The sequence below is a fragment of the Parasteatoda tepidariorum genome, chromosome 3, assembly GCF_982258835.1.
Source record: "Parasteatoda tepidariorum strain Cologne lab strain chromosome 3, Ptep-v5.0, whole genome shotgun sequence".
NCBI lineage: Eukaryota > Metazoa > Arthropoda > Arachnida > Araneae > Theridiidae > Parasteatoda > Parasteatoda tepidariorum.
In genome coordinates this window covers 115,498,249-115,513,158 of record NC_141757.1, presented here as the reverse complement: position 1 = coordinate 115,513,158, position 14,910 = coordinate 115,498,249, and the positions used below count along the sequence as shown (strand labels likewise).

Below are 14,910 nucleotides of genomic sequence, written 5' to 3'. Positions count from 1 at the left end.
GCCTAACTGAAGAAACCAAGCTTTGCTATTTCAAACTATAACGGATGATGAAGGCATTATACGGGTCAGAACAAGAATAGGTATGAGGAAAGATTTGAGAACATTTAAGTATCCTATTGTTCTACCATCTGACTATAATGTCACTCACTGTCTTATACTTGATAAACACAAAGAACTAAATCATGCCGGAACTCAAATTGTAATGTCAGTTCGAAAAGAACAATATTGGATATTCAGATGCAGAAAAACTGTTCAACTCGTGATTAAGAAATGTGTGATTGGCAAATCAATCAGCTCTCTTCCTACTGAAGCTCTAAGTAGTCCTCTATCTGAAGATCGCATATGAGAAGCATTGATTTTCGAGTTCATTGGAGTGGATTTGTGCGGACTACTCCTTTTGAAGGATGATGGCAAGAATTTATTGTGCTATTCACCTGTGCTGTTTTCCGAGCCATTCATGTTGAATTAGTTACTTCACTTTCCACGGATAGCTCTCTTTTGGCATTTAGAATGTTTAGAGCACGACGAGGAAGACCATCAACGGTTTTCTCTGACAACGGTACAAATCTGACTCGAGCTGCTGCAGATCTGAAATCAGTAGACTTCGGAAAACTAAACGATTTTGCTACTTCGAAAAAGATTCAATCCTCCCTCTGCACCCTGGTGGGGTGGATTTTTTGACAGAATGATTGGAATGCTGAAATCAATTTTACGAAGAGTCCTTGGAAGAGCAAGCCTTCTCTATGAAGAACTATACAAAGTCATTTGTGATATTGAAAGCATCATAAATTCACGACCACTTACGTACATGATCTAGAAAATCTGGTACCATTAACACCAGCTATGGTTTCACACGAACTTAAAGAATCAGGAGAACCAGATATTGATCTAATTGATGCCACAAAGATGAAAAAACGATTTGCTTTTCGTTAAAAAATTCGAGAGGAATTAAGAAAACGGTTCCGAATTGAATATTTAGGACAAATTAAGGATTTTGCCCGCAAAAAGAAAGACTCTCATGTTGAAGAAGGAGAAATCGTTCTCATAGAGGACGATAATAATAAACGAATCAATCCTTCCCAAAAGCATAAAGAGCTTCTATTGGCTTTTGGGCAAAGTAGAAGCTCTTTCCCCCCTGCAAAGATGGAGAAAAAAAAAGAGTTTTGCGCGTAAAAACTCGGCATGGTTCGTACCTATGACCATGTCGAAAACTTTATAAACTTGAAGTGACAAAATAGTTGAGTTTCGTCATGAAATCCCCAAACCTCAAGGCGGGAGAATGTCGCAAGCCCTCATGTTAAAAACTATCTCGAGGTGGCGCTGTGAGAGCAGAAAAAAAAACTTTTGTTTTCAAAAACTTTAAAGTAGACGTTGTAATGGAATTCGAAGATACGGCTTGCCGCTATTAACTTTCTTAATCATTCATCACCTTTTTAATTACCATAAATCATTCCATTTTTATGTATATTCATCGTTGTCACATTGTAGTTTTAAAATCATAAATGTTTCTTGATATTCAAAAAAGGTTGCCCATATAAGGTAAGTGGAAACTTTCAATTACCTCTATTTTATACTGAAAAAACGAGAATTAGATTGAACACATAAATAGAGGGTTACTGTCGTACTGAAGCGCGTTTGATTAGATAGTGTGATAATGTTATTTATCACAAGTTCATACTCTCCTTAAATTCTTTTGTTTTAATTTGCTTTACTTTTGCCTTTTAACTCTAATTTCTTGTATAAGGTTTCTCCCCTTAACTTCATTAATGTTCAATTTATAAAACTTAAATCTGTTCTTGATTTGTGTAATTTATAATCTAAAACCATTTCTAGGACGCCTTTTCTTTTAAGTTTCCGTCTTTCTGCAGCTGACACCTGCAACCGCTCTGGTCAGTTTGGTTTGCCTGGGAGTTAGGTGTTTTTCCCTTGTTTTCTTTCCTCTTTTTCTCAGCTTCTGCATCTCTGTTCTCTTCACTTAAAAATATAAATTTTATATCTTAGTCCCCATAACTTACATAAGATTTTTCTATTTCTCTCACAGCATGAGAACTTTTTAATGCTTCTTGGACGGAAATCATTAGCTTTGTTCTTTTCCCTTTCTTGACCTTGTTCCTCTTTCACACGGGAGTGTCCTGGTCACGTGTTGTTACTTTACTATCTCTTGTCCAAATATAAATTCAAATTCTTAAGTCAAAATTATTAAACAGGAGGTATGAAAAATAAATAACCATTACTACACTAATTCAAATTGGAACAGCGCACAAGGCAGCTAAAACCAAATTCAAATTATATAAACTAGTAACAATATAAAATTACTTAAAAATGATTAAAAAGATTTAAAAATAATGTAAAAATAATATTAAAATAATATAATATTGTGTGTTTACAGAGCAGCACTTCATCAGGGGACACACTGTCTGCAAACACACAGGAGCCTTTCTGTTGTTAGTAGCAAAGCCAAAACTAACAGTGCCCCGAGGCCCCTAATGATAATACAAGCATAAAGAATAATAAAAATTACCACATCAAAAATCACCTAAATTTGCAAGAGAATCACATTCAAATTAACAAATATAGAAAACACAATAATGAAACGCCCCCAAAGCACATTATAAATAATCAAAACGATAAACAGTTACAGTTAATAAAAAGTGAAAATGAATTTCTAAATCAGCTAAAAAATAAAGAGCTGACACCTAGATGCAAATAAACAAATTAAAGAGCAGTAGAATCCAAGTGCTGCCATCTGTCTATAAAATCCCAAATTTTTTTTTTAAAAATGAAAACAAAATCCCAATAAATATTGAAAATGAAAACCAAATTGTTCACCGTCCAGGCCTTCTTAGACGGGCTTCAATATCGGTCAAGTTAATAGAATTTGTTTAAAGTTTCCTGAATCAAAACATCAAAGTCATTAAAGTTGAAAGGAAATTTATTTTTCTTTAAACTGTTTTTTAATACCTCAATAGCGGTCAAAAAATCTTTACGGTTATTACAATTAAATTTAAATCTCTTTATTTGACCAAATACAATATTTTTTAAAATTTTATAATAAATGTTGGAATAAAAATGTGTACGGTTAATGACATTAAATTTGAAATCATTCCTTTTATCATAAACCCCTATGAGAATATTGTTATTAGAAATATTTATATCAAGATCTAAAAAATAAGCATGAGAGTCATGTGAGTTGGTTTTAATTAAACTCAGTTCATCAGGATAAATATTATCAATCATATCAAAATCACAACAATCGAATATGATTAAATCATCAATAAACCTAAAACCTTTCAAAAAATTATTCTGTAAAAATTTATGTTCATAAAAATGAAGGAAAATATTAGCAAATGCACTTGAATAACTATTACCCATAGAAATACCCTTAATTTGCCTATAAAAACTTATACCATTAAAAAGATAATTTTCAAAAATGTTGACATTGCAAAAATTAATCCAATCGTCTTTGTCAAAACCTTCATTAATCAAATAATAATCAAAAATTTCAATACAAATATTTTTTAAATTATTGTGAGGAATACTAGTAAAAAGATTTTCAAAATCACAGGTAAGAATTGTATTAACATTAGTGTTGTTTAAATATTTAATAACTTCTTGGTTTGCATTAATGATAAAATGTTTATCATTAGAAATAATTTTGTTTAAAATAATGTTTAAATATTTAAAAAAAGGTTTACCAAAAACAGAACTATAACACCCTGTGCAGCATGTAACAAATCTAAATTTAACAGGTGTTCTATGAAATTAAATAATCGGAAATAAATATGGGAAATTAAAACTATTTGGTTTTAATCCAATTTTTTTGTAAAAAACCAAAATTCTATTGTCAATTTCTTTCTTAGAGTTGTTAATCTTAACGAAAGTATCATTATTATCATATTCAGTACCAATTATATTTTTAAAGAATTTTTTGCACATAAAGCAAAAATTATTTGAAGCTTTATCAACCACACAAATAATAAAGTTCCCTCTCAAAACCTCTATAGATTTAACAATATTAGACTTTAAATAAGAACCTTGGTATTTTGTGTTGTTTTTAAAAAATTCAATTTAAAATTATATAAAATTTTATATTTCCATTCGAAAAATCCTTCAATGGGCCAGTTATATTTTCTAGAGCACTTGGCAATAAAGCCGTCTAAATCTTTACTAATTGAGGAAATGATAAACGGCAAATTATATTTTCTCCTTGGTCTAAACTTTGTTCCAAGTCCCATTAGAAATCTTAAATTTTTATCAGTAACAAGGTCAAGGTAACAATATGTTTGTGATCTTTATCAAAAAATCCCTATAATGTATTTGTTCACACAAACAAATATCTTCAAGTTACATTAAATTTTGACAGAAAAAGTTGTAGTTGCATATGATATTCTTTAATGTCTTGCTATATTTGAAACAAATAGAAACTCTAATCTTGTCCTTAATAGGAAAAATGTCATCAAGACCAATAATAACCATTGGTAATGAACCATTTTCAAAAACTTAATCAAGAAAATTAACAACACAATATTCCCTATTACATCTTGAAACATTTAATGTTTCAAAGTTGTTGATAGTATTAAGTTTAAATTTAATAAGATCTAAAACAATAATTTTGAAATCAGGCTTTGAAAATTTGACAAGTTTCAATTGCGCTTTAATAAACCATTTTAACACTGAATTCTTAATACTAAAGATGAAGCTTTTAACCTTTTTAATGTTAGTATCACTAACTTCCAAAGAACACAAATTTCTGAAAAGGACCATATTAAATTTATTTTTATGAGATTTGTCCTTATGCCTACCTCTAAAACTTTTAACAAACCTGTTGTTAAAAATATTCAGCTTATTGTAAATGCAAACAGAATCTAAATCAAGGCTACCTTCTCCATTAAGTTTACTTAAAGTTTTTAATTTACAAATATAAACATTTTCATGATCTAATCTCAAATTCAAATCCTCAATATGTTTAAGAATAAGTATATTAATATTTTTGAAAGAATGTCCCTGAAAATGTCTATTGCTCTTTAATGCTTTATTGCTATTCTATTGCTCTTTAATTTGTTTATTTACATCTAGGTGTCAGCACTTTATTTTTGAGCTAATTTGGAATATTTAGAAATTCATTTTCACTTTTTATTAACTGTAACTGTTTATCGTTTTGATTATTTATAATGTGCTTTTATCAATTACGAAATTCTTGGTTTCGGTCTTATGGATATATGTGAAATGATCCAAAGTTTTTTGTTCATATTTATGTGCTTAATATGATGAATTGTTGGAGATATCTAACGACGATAATACTATCTATATATGAAGATAAAATAAATAGTAACAGTACAAAAATTAGTGTTTTTCTTCATTACAACATCTTTCATTAAGTGTTTTACGGACTATCACCTCTGTTACGAGATGAAAAATTAAGGGTATCAACCCTAGGGTGAGTAGACTAGTTTTATAATTTCTTTTGAGTTCACAGATTCATGCAAACCCACAATGACTTCTTTTCGCACGTTTATTTTGCTCTTAACACATCTAAATTTGTGAACCAATGGAACTATTGGGATATTCGGTTTTTATCAACGCTTTTACCACCACGATTCCGCCAATTTAAATGTAACTTAATTATAACGTAATTTTTTAGACGATTTTATTGTTACTTTGTTTTACATCCCTCATACATTCTTGTGGGTTTATCTTGCCACACACTAAATCTATCTTTGTTATTTTTCCTCAAATTTCACACGTTTAAAATCAATTCTCTCACCATATTATTGAGGATTATTTACTTAATTTTTCTGAATCATGATAAAGTTAACATTTTTTATATAATTCCTAGCACACATTATTTTAAAATATTAAAACTTTAAATTTAGGTAAAATAAAGATTTGGATAGAAGCTTTTAATAAATTTATTAATAATAACATACAATTAACTCAATAATTGTAAATAGAACTTAATTATATTAGTTGGGCATCCATTGATTTTTTCTATCAAATTTTGAAAGAATTTGTATATTTGTTTTTTGGAAAAAGTAACATTTCTACAGATTCTTTTAATTCTATTCATTTGACTAAAAATGGTATTATAAATCTTTTTAGAAACGTTAGGGTTCTAAGTAATTATAAGAAATTGAAATCATTTCTGTTATTGTGTAAATCAACGATGCAGATATTTTTTTTCTTCTTTTTATACCTAAAAATTAATATTATCATCATGATTACGAAACAAAATTAATTCCTCGAGATAAATATTATTTAGCAAAATTACTTGAAAATTGAAGATAATTAAATCCTCAATAAATATGAAAACAAATTTAATATTAAGAGTAAAATTTTTTTCATAATAGGGGAACAATAAGTAAGCTAAGAGAGATGAAAAATTAGATTGCCATTATGCTTCCCAGGTTTTAATTTCTTTTAAATATTTTTAAAAATAATATAATTTAATAATTTTCTACTTCTCTTTTCATTATTTTTATTTCACTACTTTCCATGGTTTCTTTATATTTTTTTTTATCATATTTTATGAGTTCTATATACTTGCAGCTTATGCTCAGTAAATCAAACATTTTTCATATATTTTTTAACTTTCTTCGTTTTTTCTCTTTTCCTTTTATCTTTTTGTTACTGAGCTATATATATGTGTGTGTCTGTGATAAACGAGACAACAGAATCTGTGTTATTCCGCTAGATGTCGCTCACTTTAACAAAACGTTCCGAACTTTCTAGCTCAGGGGTTTCCAACTTACATGAGGCCGCAATTAAAAACACAAATCATATGGCGGGCCACAACTTTATCAAAATTTTATGAAGGACTTTTTTATGTTTCAAAGAACATTAAATATTACTGCCAGATTTTTAATAAGTTGTACAAAACAGAAGTATTGTATTACAAATTAAAATAAGACGTAGGTTTTTAAAAATATTTAATTGTTATTAATATTTAGAAAAATATTAAATAAATAATAAAAATTCGGGCTACAATAACTTTAATGTGCACCTATGTATTAAACAAATAATGTGGAACAGATATCTAATTGTAAACATACAAAACTTTAAAAAGGTTGGTATTTAAACTGACGTAGTAGCACACGAAATATTCAATGAGATTTATCTGCTACAACCACCAGAGAATAGATATTTAGATTTTAAATTTAAAATTTACAAATGTGTGTGTAAATATTTTCGTCCAAAAAGTTAAATCGGATAATTTCTTCGTGAAAATTTCTGATACGCACATACTAAATTATATTCAAAAAATGCAAAAAAATAAAATAAAATAGAGCTACATACACGATTATTTTTGTATTTGAATAAATATTTTCCTGTGTGCAAAACCTGAGAAATAAATTTCTTTGCACCTTTGGTATGCAAAATTTCACAGAAACGAAGAAATTAGGTTTTTATTAACGAGAAAAGTATTTTAAACCCATATTGATTTTTTATGAAAATTGTCCGCAAAAAAATGACAACTAATATATTTTAGTTCGCGGGCCACAAAAAATGCCGCCAGTTGGGACCCCTGTTCTAGATGTAAAGGAAGAGTTAGTTAGTTGAAGTTGTTTCTATGTGAAACTGGTAACCTACCCTGTGTGACTGTTATTATTAAAGAATAAGTATATTTATTATTGGTGTTGATCATAAGTTTGATTGAGTTAATTCATGGTAACCCATGAGTACACGCACGCACACACACACACATACAGTGGTGGCCAAAAGTGTGGACACTTTTTGAAAGTTTCATGTTTTTCAACTTTGTGTGCTTGTAGAATATATTAATTTTCACTTAAATATAAACGTTTATATATCAAATTGAAGGTAATTTAATGTAGAATTTAATAATAAATACAGTATTACTATATCTATATTACAAAAAAAGTTATACAACTATAAGTAAGATCTATCTTAGATTTGCATTTTTTTAAAGTGATGCTTACACAATCAATACTTAGTAGGATAACCCTTATTTTTTAAGACAGCTTCACAGCGTCTTTTCATCGAGTGAACGAGTGTTTGGAGTTCATCTTTCGTAATCACATGGTGCCAAGAATCAATTATAGCTTCACTTAGTTGTCTTTTATTGGATGGATGTTTTTTTCGTACAAGAATTTTCAAACGTCACCTCAAATTTTCAATTGGATTGAGATCAGGGCTATTTCCTGGCCATGGTAATATATCTATGCCTTTATTTTGAAAGCATGCTTTGCATACTTTTGCTGTGTGGTATGGAGCTGAATGCTGCTGAAAAATAAATGGTGCGTTGTTGGGGAAGAGATCTCTGATGGAAGGTATCAATTTTGGTTTCAGGACAGTTTCGATGTATTTTTTGGCACTCAGGATGCCAAATCAGGCCGAAAAAAATGCACAAGTGCTACTACCGATAGTAAAATTAAATGGCTATGCCTTCAAGATAGAAAAATGTCATCAGATGCCATTAGATGTGAAATGAATGCAGCTGGTATTGCAGTAAGTTCAAGAACAATAAGAAGAAGGTTATCAGGATTTGGACTACAAGCTAGAATTCCAAGGAAAAAACCATATTTAAATCAAAAGTAAAGCGAAAAACGAGTTAAGTTGGCAAAAGAATACATTAAATGGTCAGAAAATCAATGGAAGCAAGTAATCTGGAGTGATGAGAGTAAAATATCGCTCTTTGGAAGAAATGGTAGAAAATACTTGAGACGTAGAGTAGGTGAAGCGCTTCATCCTGATTGCATTGAAGCAACTTTGAAAAATCCAACAAATGTCATGATTTGGGCATGTATGTCTGCAGATGGTGTGAGCCGAATTCAAGTGATTGATAGCATCCTGAGTGCCAAAAAATACATCGAAACTGCCCTGAAACCAAAATTGATACCTTCAACTAGGGATCTCTTCTCCAACAACGCACCATTTATTTTTCAGCAGGATTCAGCTCCATGCCACACAGCAAAAGTATGCAAAGCATGGTTTCAAAATAAAGGCATAGATATATTACCATGGCCAGGAAACAGCCCTGATCTCAATCCAATTGAAAATTTGTGGCGACGTTTGAAAATTCTTGTACGAAAAAAACGTCCGTCCAATAAAAGACAACTTATTGAAGCTATAATTGATGCTTGGCACCATGTGATTACGAAAGATGAACTCCAAACACTCGTTCACTTGATGAAAAGACGCTGTGAAGCTGTCTTAAAAAATAAGGGTTATCCTACTAAGTATTGGTTGTGTAAGTATCACTTTAAAAAAATGCAAATCTAAGAAAGATCTGACTATTTGTTGCATAACCTTTTTTGTGATACAGATATAGTAATACTGCATTTATTATTAAATTCTACATTAAATTACCTTCAATTTGATGTATAAACGTTTGTATTTAAGCGAAAATTAATATATTCTACAAGCACACAAAGTTGAAAAACATGAAACTTTCAAAAAGTGTCCACACTTTTGGCCACCACTGTGTATATATATATATATATATATATATATATATATATATATATATATATATATATATATATATATATATATATATATATATATAAGACGAGTTTTAAAAGTTTAATATAAAAAGACGAGTTTAATATAAAAAGACAAGTTTTAGAGTGCTCAAAAGATGTTGACTTTTACAATTTAAAATGAAGTTTTTTCCCTTATGAAGTGTATATCTTTTCACTTCACTTTCTTGGGATTATTCATTTAATATTGTGCAATTATTATAGAGATCACATTATATATTATGAATGTTAATCATTGAATACATTTTTGAAAATAATATTATTCTTCAACAATTTACCTGAAGTATTTTTCTCTTTTTAAGAATGAACATTATGCCGAAGCTGTACAGCAACTATCAGAGGAGTACTCAGTAAGTATTTGTAATAACTAATTCTGTATGTTTAAATACTATTTTGAGAAGGTCTATGTTAAGTGCGAAAGAAAAGAAATACGTAGAATTAGGGCATTTTATATTTTGTTTTTAAAAAATCATAGACATATACGTGGCTGTTAGATTTCAAGATATTCATCTTATGCAACAGACTTTATTGGATATGTAACCAATGTAGTAAAAGGATCTTCATCAATTGAAATATTTATTTGAAAAAAAGAGATGGAATTTATTTTCTTTCCCTGCTTTAAGAAAGGAATCTTTTCTTACAAATAATTGTTGCAGTTTTTACATTTTAAGCTCTTACACTGAATTATCATTAGGTAAAAAAAAAAATTCTTGCAAAAACGATTGTATTTTGCATAAATAATGCACTTCAATTTATAGGAATATAAAAACAAGGCAACTTTTGCTTTTCTGTTACAGCAACATCTTTTAAATTATAGCTATTTGAAGGATTTATTTTGCAACTTTGAAATATATTTGGAAAGGTTGTGAATAATAAATCCAAACAAGCTGGATAATTCATTAAAATACCAAACCCGCTGAGAAAGTTCTCACAGTCATATAAAGAGAATTGGAAAAACACACAGATGGTAGCTCTGTTGAAAAATGTAACAATGCTTAATGAAAGGCCCTTAAATGGATCATACAGTTGATTCTTGATAAAATAAAGGGATCTCGAGTTGATGTGAACAATTTTTTTTTTGTAGATTTCAATGGATCTTACAATTGTATTCTCGGGAATAGAATTATTGAGGCGAATTTTGAACTTGTTCAAACTTGTGAATCTTGTCTGAATGACAATGTTAAGCGTAGGGTTAAACTCATGTCCAATGAATCAGAGGCTTTCTATTGCAGAGAGAGAGACGTCTTTGACAGGGAGACTCGTTATACAGCATTTTATTTCAAATAACTGCATGAGATTCTTGAATTGTCACAAAAGGCACCATTTTGTAAGAATCTGTACCACTATTAGAGTATGTAGAACATAGAATGGTGAACAAAATATTCTCTTAGTAAAAACGCTTATTGCCCTTTGAAATGCTGCCAACGATATGGACATGAAAATGAAGAAAGAAATAGCGAAATTTATGATAGTGAGTACTTAAATTCACGGAGCGTAAATTCATCAGATTGAAAATCGTCCTTTTGAAGAATTTGCAGTGTGCCTACCACTACAAAAAAAAAAAATTCCAATACAATATTGGAAAAAACTTTATCGGTTAAGTTGGAATTAAAATCAAAGCTCTTTTTAATTGGAAAGTTAAAATTATTTCTTTTGTCAAAAAGTTTAAATGTAAATATTCCATCTTTATTAATAATACGAGCCAAATATAGAAGATTATATATATATATATATATATATATACTGTACAGAACCCGTTATCCGGAAATCAGAAAACCGGAAAACCAAAAAACCGGAACGAAATTCAATAAACTTTCCCGCCATTTTTAAAAAAAAAATTTTTTTTTCCTCATAAGATTTTAGGATTTTCTTTCTTTTTTGAAAGATGTTTACCTTACCATCATTTTGGAAATAATCATTAGTGTATTACTTCATTGTTTTTCTTCTTTTTAAAATTATTTCCAAATATTTTTTTTTAGTTGGGCATAACAATAAAAAAAAGGTTTTTTGTAGCGATTCAGAAAACCGGAAAAATCAGTTATCCGGAATAGCGATGGTCCCGATCGTTCCGGATAATCGGTTCTCTACTGTATATATATATATATATATATATATATATATATATATATTATGTAATGTTAAAACAATTATATATTAAATATAATCCATAAATAGAGCATTTATCCAACGCGCAAACGTTTAAAAACCTTTCCCACAAGAAAGTAATAATATTGATCTAATTATCTCAAAAAATGTGATGATGTGGCTTTAGCAGCTTGGGAAATTGATCAGTCCCACGCTACTGAGACCCATTAACATTTAAATATATTGTCCAGAAAGATATAAAAACCCTCTTTCCAAGGTCAAATGTGCTATTCTATACCTATCCACCAGCATGTAAGGTTGTCATTCTGGGGCTCTGGCCCTTACTTTAATAAAATTATATTATGATTCCTGTATTTTCCTGTATCTTTTTCAAGAAGCACCGGCCACACTACGAACTTACAATGTTTAGGCTTTCAAAGCGTAACATATATATATATATATATATATATATATATATATATATATATATATATATATATATATATATATATATATATATATATATATATAAGGTTAGCTAATTAGTTAAACCGCGTCATTGTTTTTCCTTAGAAAGACATATTTCATTAACTTAACTGATGATAAATATGTTTACAAATTAAGAAAGTGATATTTTCTGATATTTTTAAATGAATGAATTATTTGTATTTTGATATTTTAAAGAAATATATTTTTTCTCTAAAGAGATAATTATACATTTTTAGTCGATGTGTGCTGATTCTCTCCAAGCTGCTACATGCACAGAAATGACAGAGTTGAGTGTAAGTATTACTTAGTATAAATAATTTAATATTTTTGCGTTGAATTTATTAATAGATTTATTACTTATAACTTGATATTTTTACGCTGTGATTTTTAAAATAATTAACAAATCTAGTATTTGCTTAAAGAACAGCTGCTTAAAAATTGCCAAATTATGATTATTAACATCCGGAAACTCATGGTTTATGCGTACTATAGAGTACGTACGTAAAAACCTAATAAGAGATGTATTTCAAAAGTGTACTATTGAGATCCTATTCAAGTGTTCTAGGGTCGCTAGAGTCAGAAAGGCTCGTTTTATATATAACGTTGAAAAAATGGTTTAATTACATAGGTGTGATTATGGTCAAACTTCAATTGTTGTCTATTTTCCCTATTAAAGAACTTTTTTGGTTCCATTTATAGAAGACGTAAAAAAAATTATCAAACAGCTATAGTCGCTCTATACACATTTTACAAACCTTATCTTAATCTGTTTTATATGCACAACTATATATTTAATATCCAATCAGAAACATTTGGGTATTGAGGGTAAAAGATCGTAGAAATTAAACTTATAATTGATATGTAAGTTTATTTCCAAATGTTCGAAATAAACTTAAAAATAAGGAAATATACAGTTCGGAAAAAAAAAACTTTTTTCATGAGCTTAAGACTTGAAATTTCCCTTCTGAATCATTTTCGTATTTTTTCCCGCTCCCAGAAATCTTTCGAACCTGTGATTTCTGACTCACCGTTCTTCTTACTCGAATTTTGTTCCTTCAAATTCGTAGTGTGACAAAACCTATAACATTCAAACCATTAAACCATTTTAGGCAAAGATTAGAAATTTCATAGAATGTGGTAATATTTTCTTTTGAAATATGCTAGAATTACATAAATTAAGGCACAAATGAAAAGTTTCATTCATAGAATTTTTATTTATTTGAGATGTAAAATGATGTCCATACACACCATAGACTAAATAATTGAAAAAAACCATTTAGTTTAACACTACTTTCTTATGACATTTGTTTTAATTTTATTTTATTTACAGAGCTTGCAACTTTAATCCATCATAAAATTGTATCAAATGGAAAAATTATATTTAGATAATTTAGAACTAATAAATTAAAATAAAATATTTATTGAAATGCTGTGTTTACGCACACATTTGACTGAAAATAGGTAAGGATTACATCTTAATACTAGGAATCCATATGAAAATTATCTATGCCTTCTGAGTTTTAATTGCAAATTAAATCAAATATATTTGTCTTTACCATTTAAACACAGCTGCTTAATTGGTATTTTTTATATTAATATAAGGATTTAGAATTTGAACTTGTCACAATCAATGCCCTAAGAACGTGTTATATTAAGAAAAGTGGAGTAATATTATTTTAAGTTTTATAAAGTAGGTAGGTACTTTATTTAAGTCGCACTAGAGCTGCACAATGACCTATTGGCGACGGTCTGAGAAACATCGTTGAGTATGATCCGATGACATGCCATCGTAATTTTGATCCTCTACAGAGGGGATGGCTCCCCTGCTTTGGTAGCTCGACGACCAGCGCGCAAAGTTAATCACTTTACGGTAGAACAGTTTAACGAGGACCGACACCATGCACCCTCGCTCCCTACACAGGCTGATCAAATTGTTCAGCTTACTAACCACAGTCAGTAATGCTTGAGTTCGGTGTTCATCTGGGAACCATGTCATTACGATCTGTTCATTGCTAACTATGTGTAGAGAACAAAATTTCACAATAATGATTACTTTGGCCCATTTACATAATAATTCAAACAGCAATATGCACTTTGTTATTTTCATCGAAAAATATTTAAAAACACAAAAAAGTATTAAAAGAAAATGAAATCATTTTTGTTAGGAAGTAGTAAATTTGACATGACTTTTCCTTTATATTTTTCACACGTTTTCTATTTTTTTGTCTTAGGAATGTTTTATAGATGTATTAAACAGAGTTCATGATGAAATGAAATGCTGATGTCTCAAATACTAACATCGAACGAAGATGTTGCTCAGTTATGTAAACCTTGGAGTTTAACCTTTCTACCATTAAAATGTTTTACAACTGTTTACATTCGAGAAAAAAAATACAATCTCAATAAATTTAAAAAACAAATACTTCACTTTCTTGTAAATTTAAGATTCTCTTATAAAGTACGTTTGCTTAAGAATAACAAACTAAGGCAAAGTATCGAAGAACATTGTAAAAAAAGGAAATGATAATGTATTAACAATTTTAAAAAAGTAAACTTAATAACTTCATAAGTTTTATACAATATTTAATGTATTCATTTTTTAAAGTATCGTTAGGTATATAATTTCATAATCACTACAGTGTTTAAAAGATTTTATTTAATAAACCAAACAATAGAATTCATTCAGATATACAATTTATACATTGTGATAAAAAGTAATTAGTCATTTACAACCATGATTATAATATAAATAACATCACTTGAAATTTTGATTTCATTTGTTTCTAATGTAATAGGATATTACGATTACTTGCATTCATGATTACTAGTTAGACAA

The 14,910-nt window shown here is 29.0% G+C and overlaps 1 protein-coding gene across 1 annotated transcript in view; it reads left to right on the top strand.

The window, feature by feature from the left end:
• The window catches only part of LOC107448382 (uncharacterized), a 46,188-nt gene extending 31,692 nt beyond the window's left edge, over positions 1-14,496 (top strand). The window contains exons 4-6 of the mRNA XM_087159955.1: positions 9,803-9,850; positions 12,311-12,367; positions 14,306-14,496. Of these exons, the coding sequence (XP_087016081.1) occupies positions 9,803-9,850; positions 12,311-12,367; positions 14,306-14,356 (156 nt within the window). The 3' untranslated portion in view covers positions 14,357-14,496. The remainder of the gene's footprint in view (positions 1-9,802; positions 9,851-12,310; positions 12,368-14,305) is intronic.
• Positions 14,497-14,910: the final 414 nt, after the last annotated feature.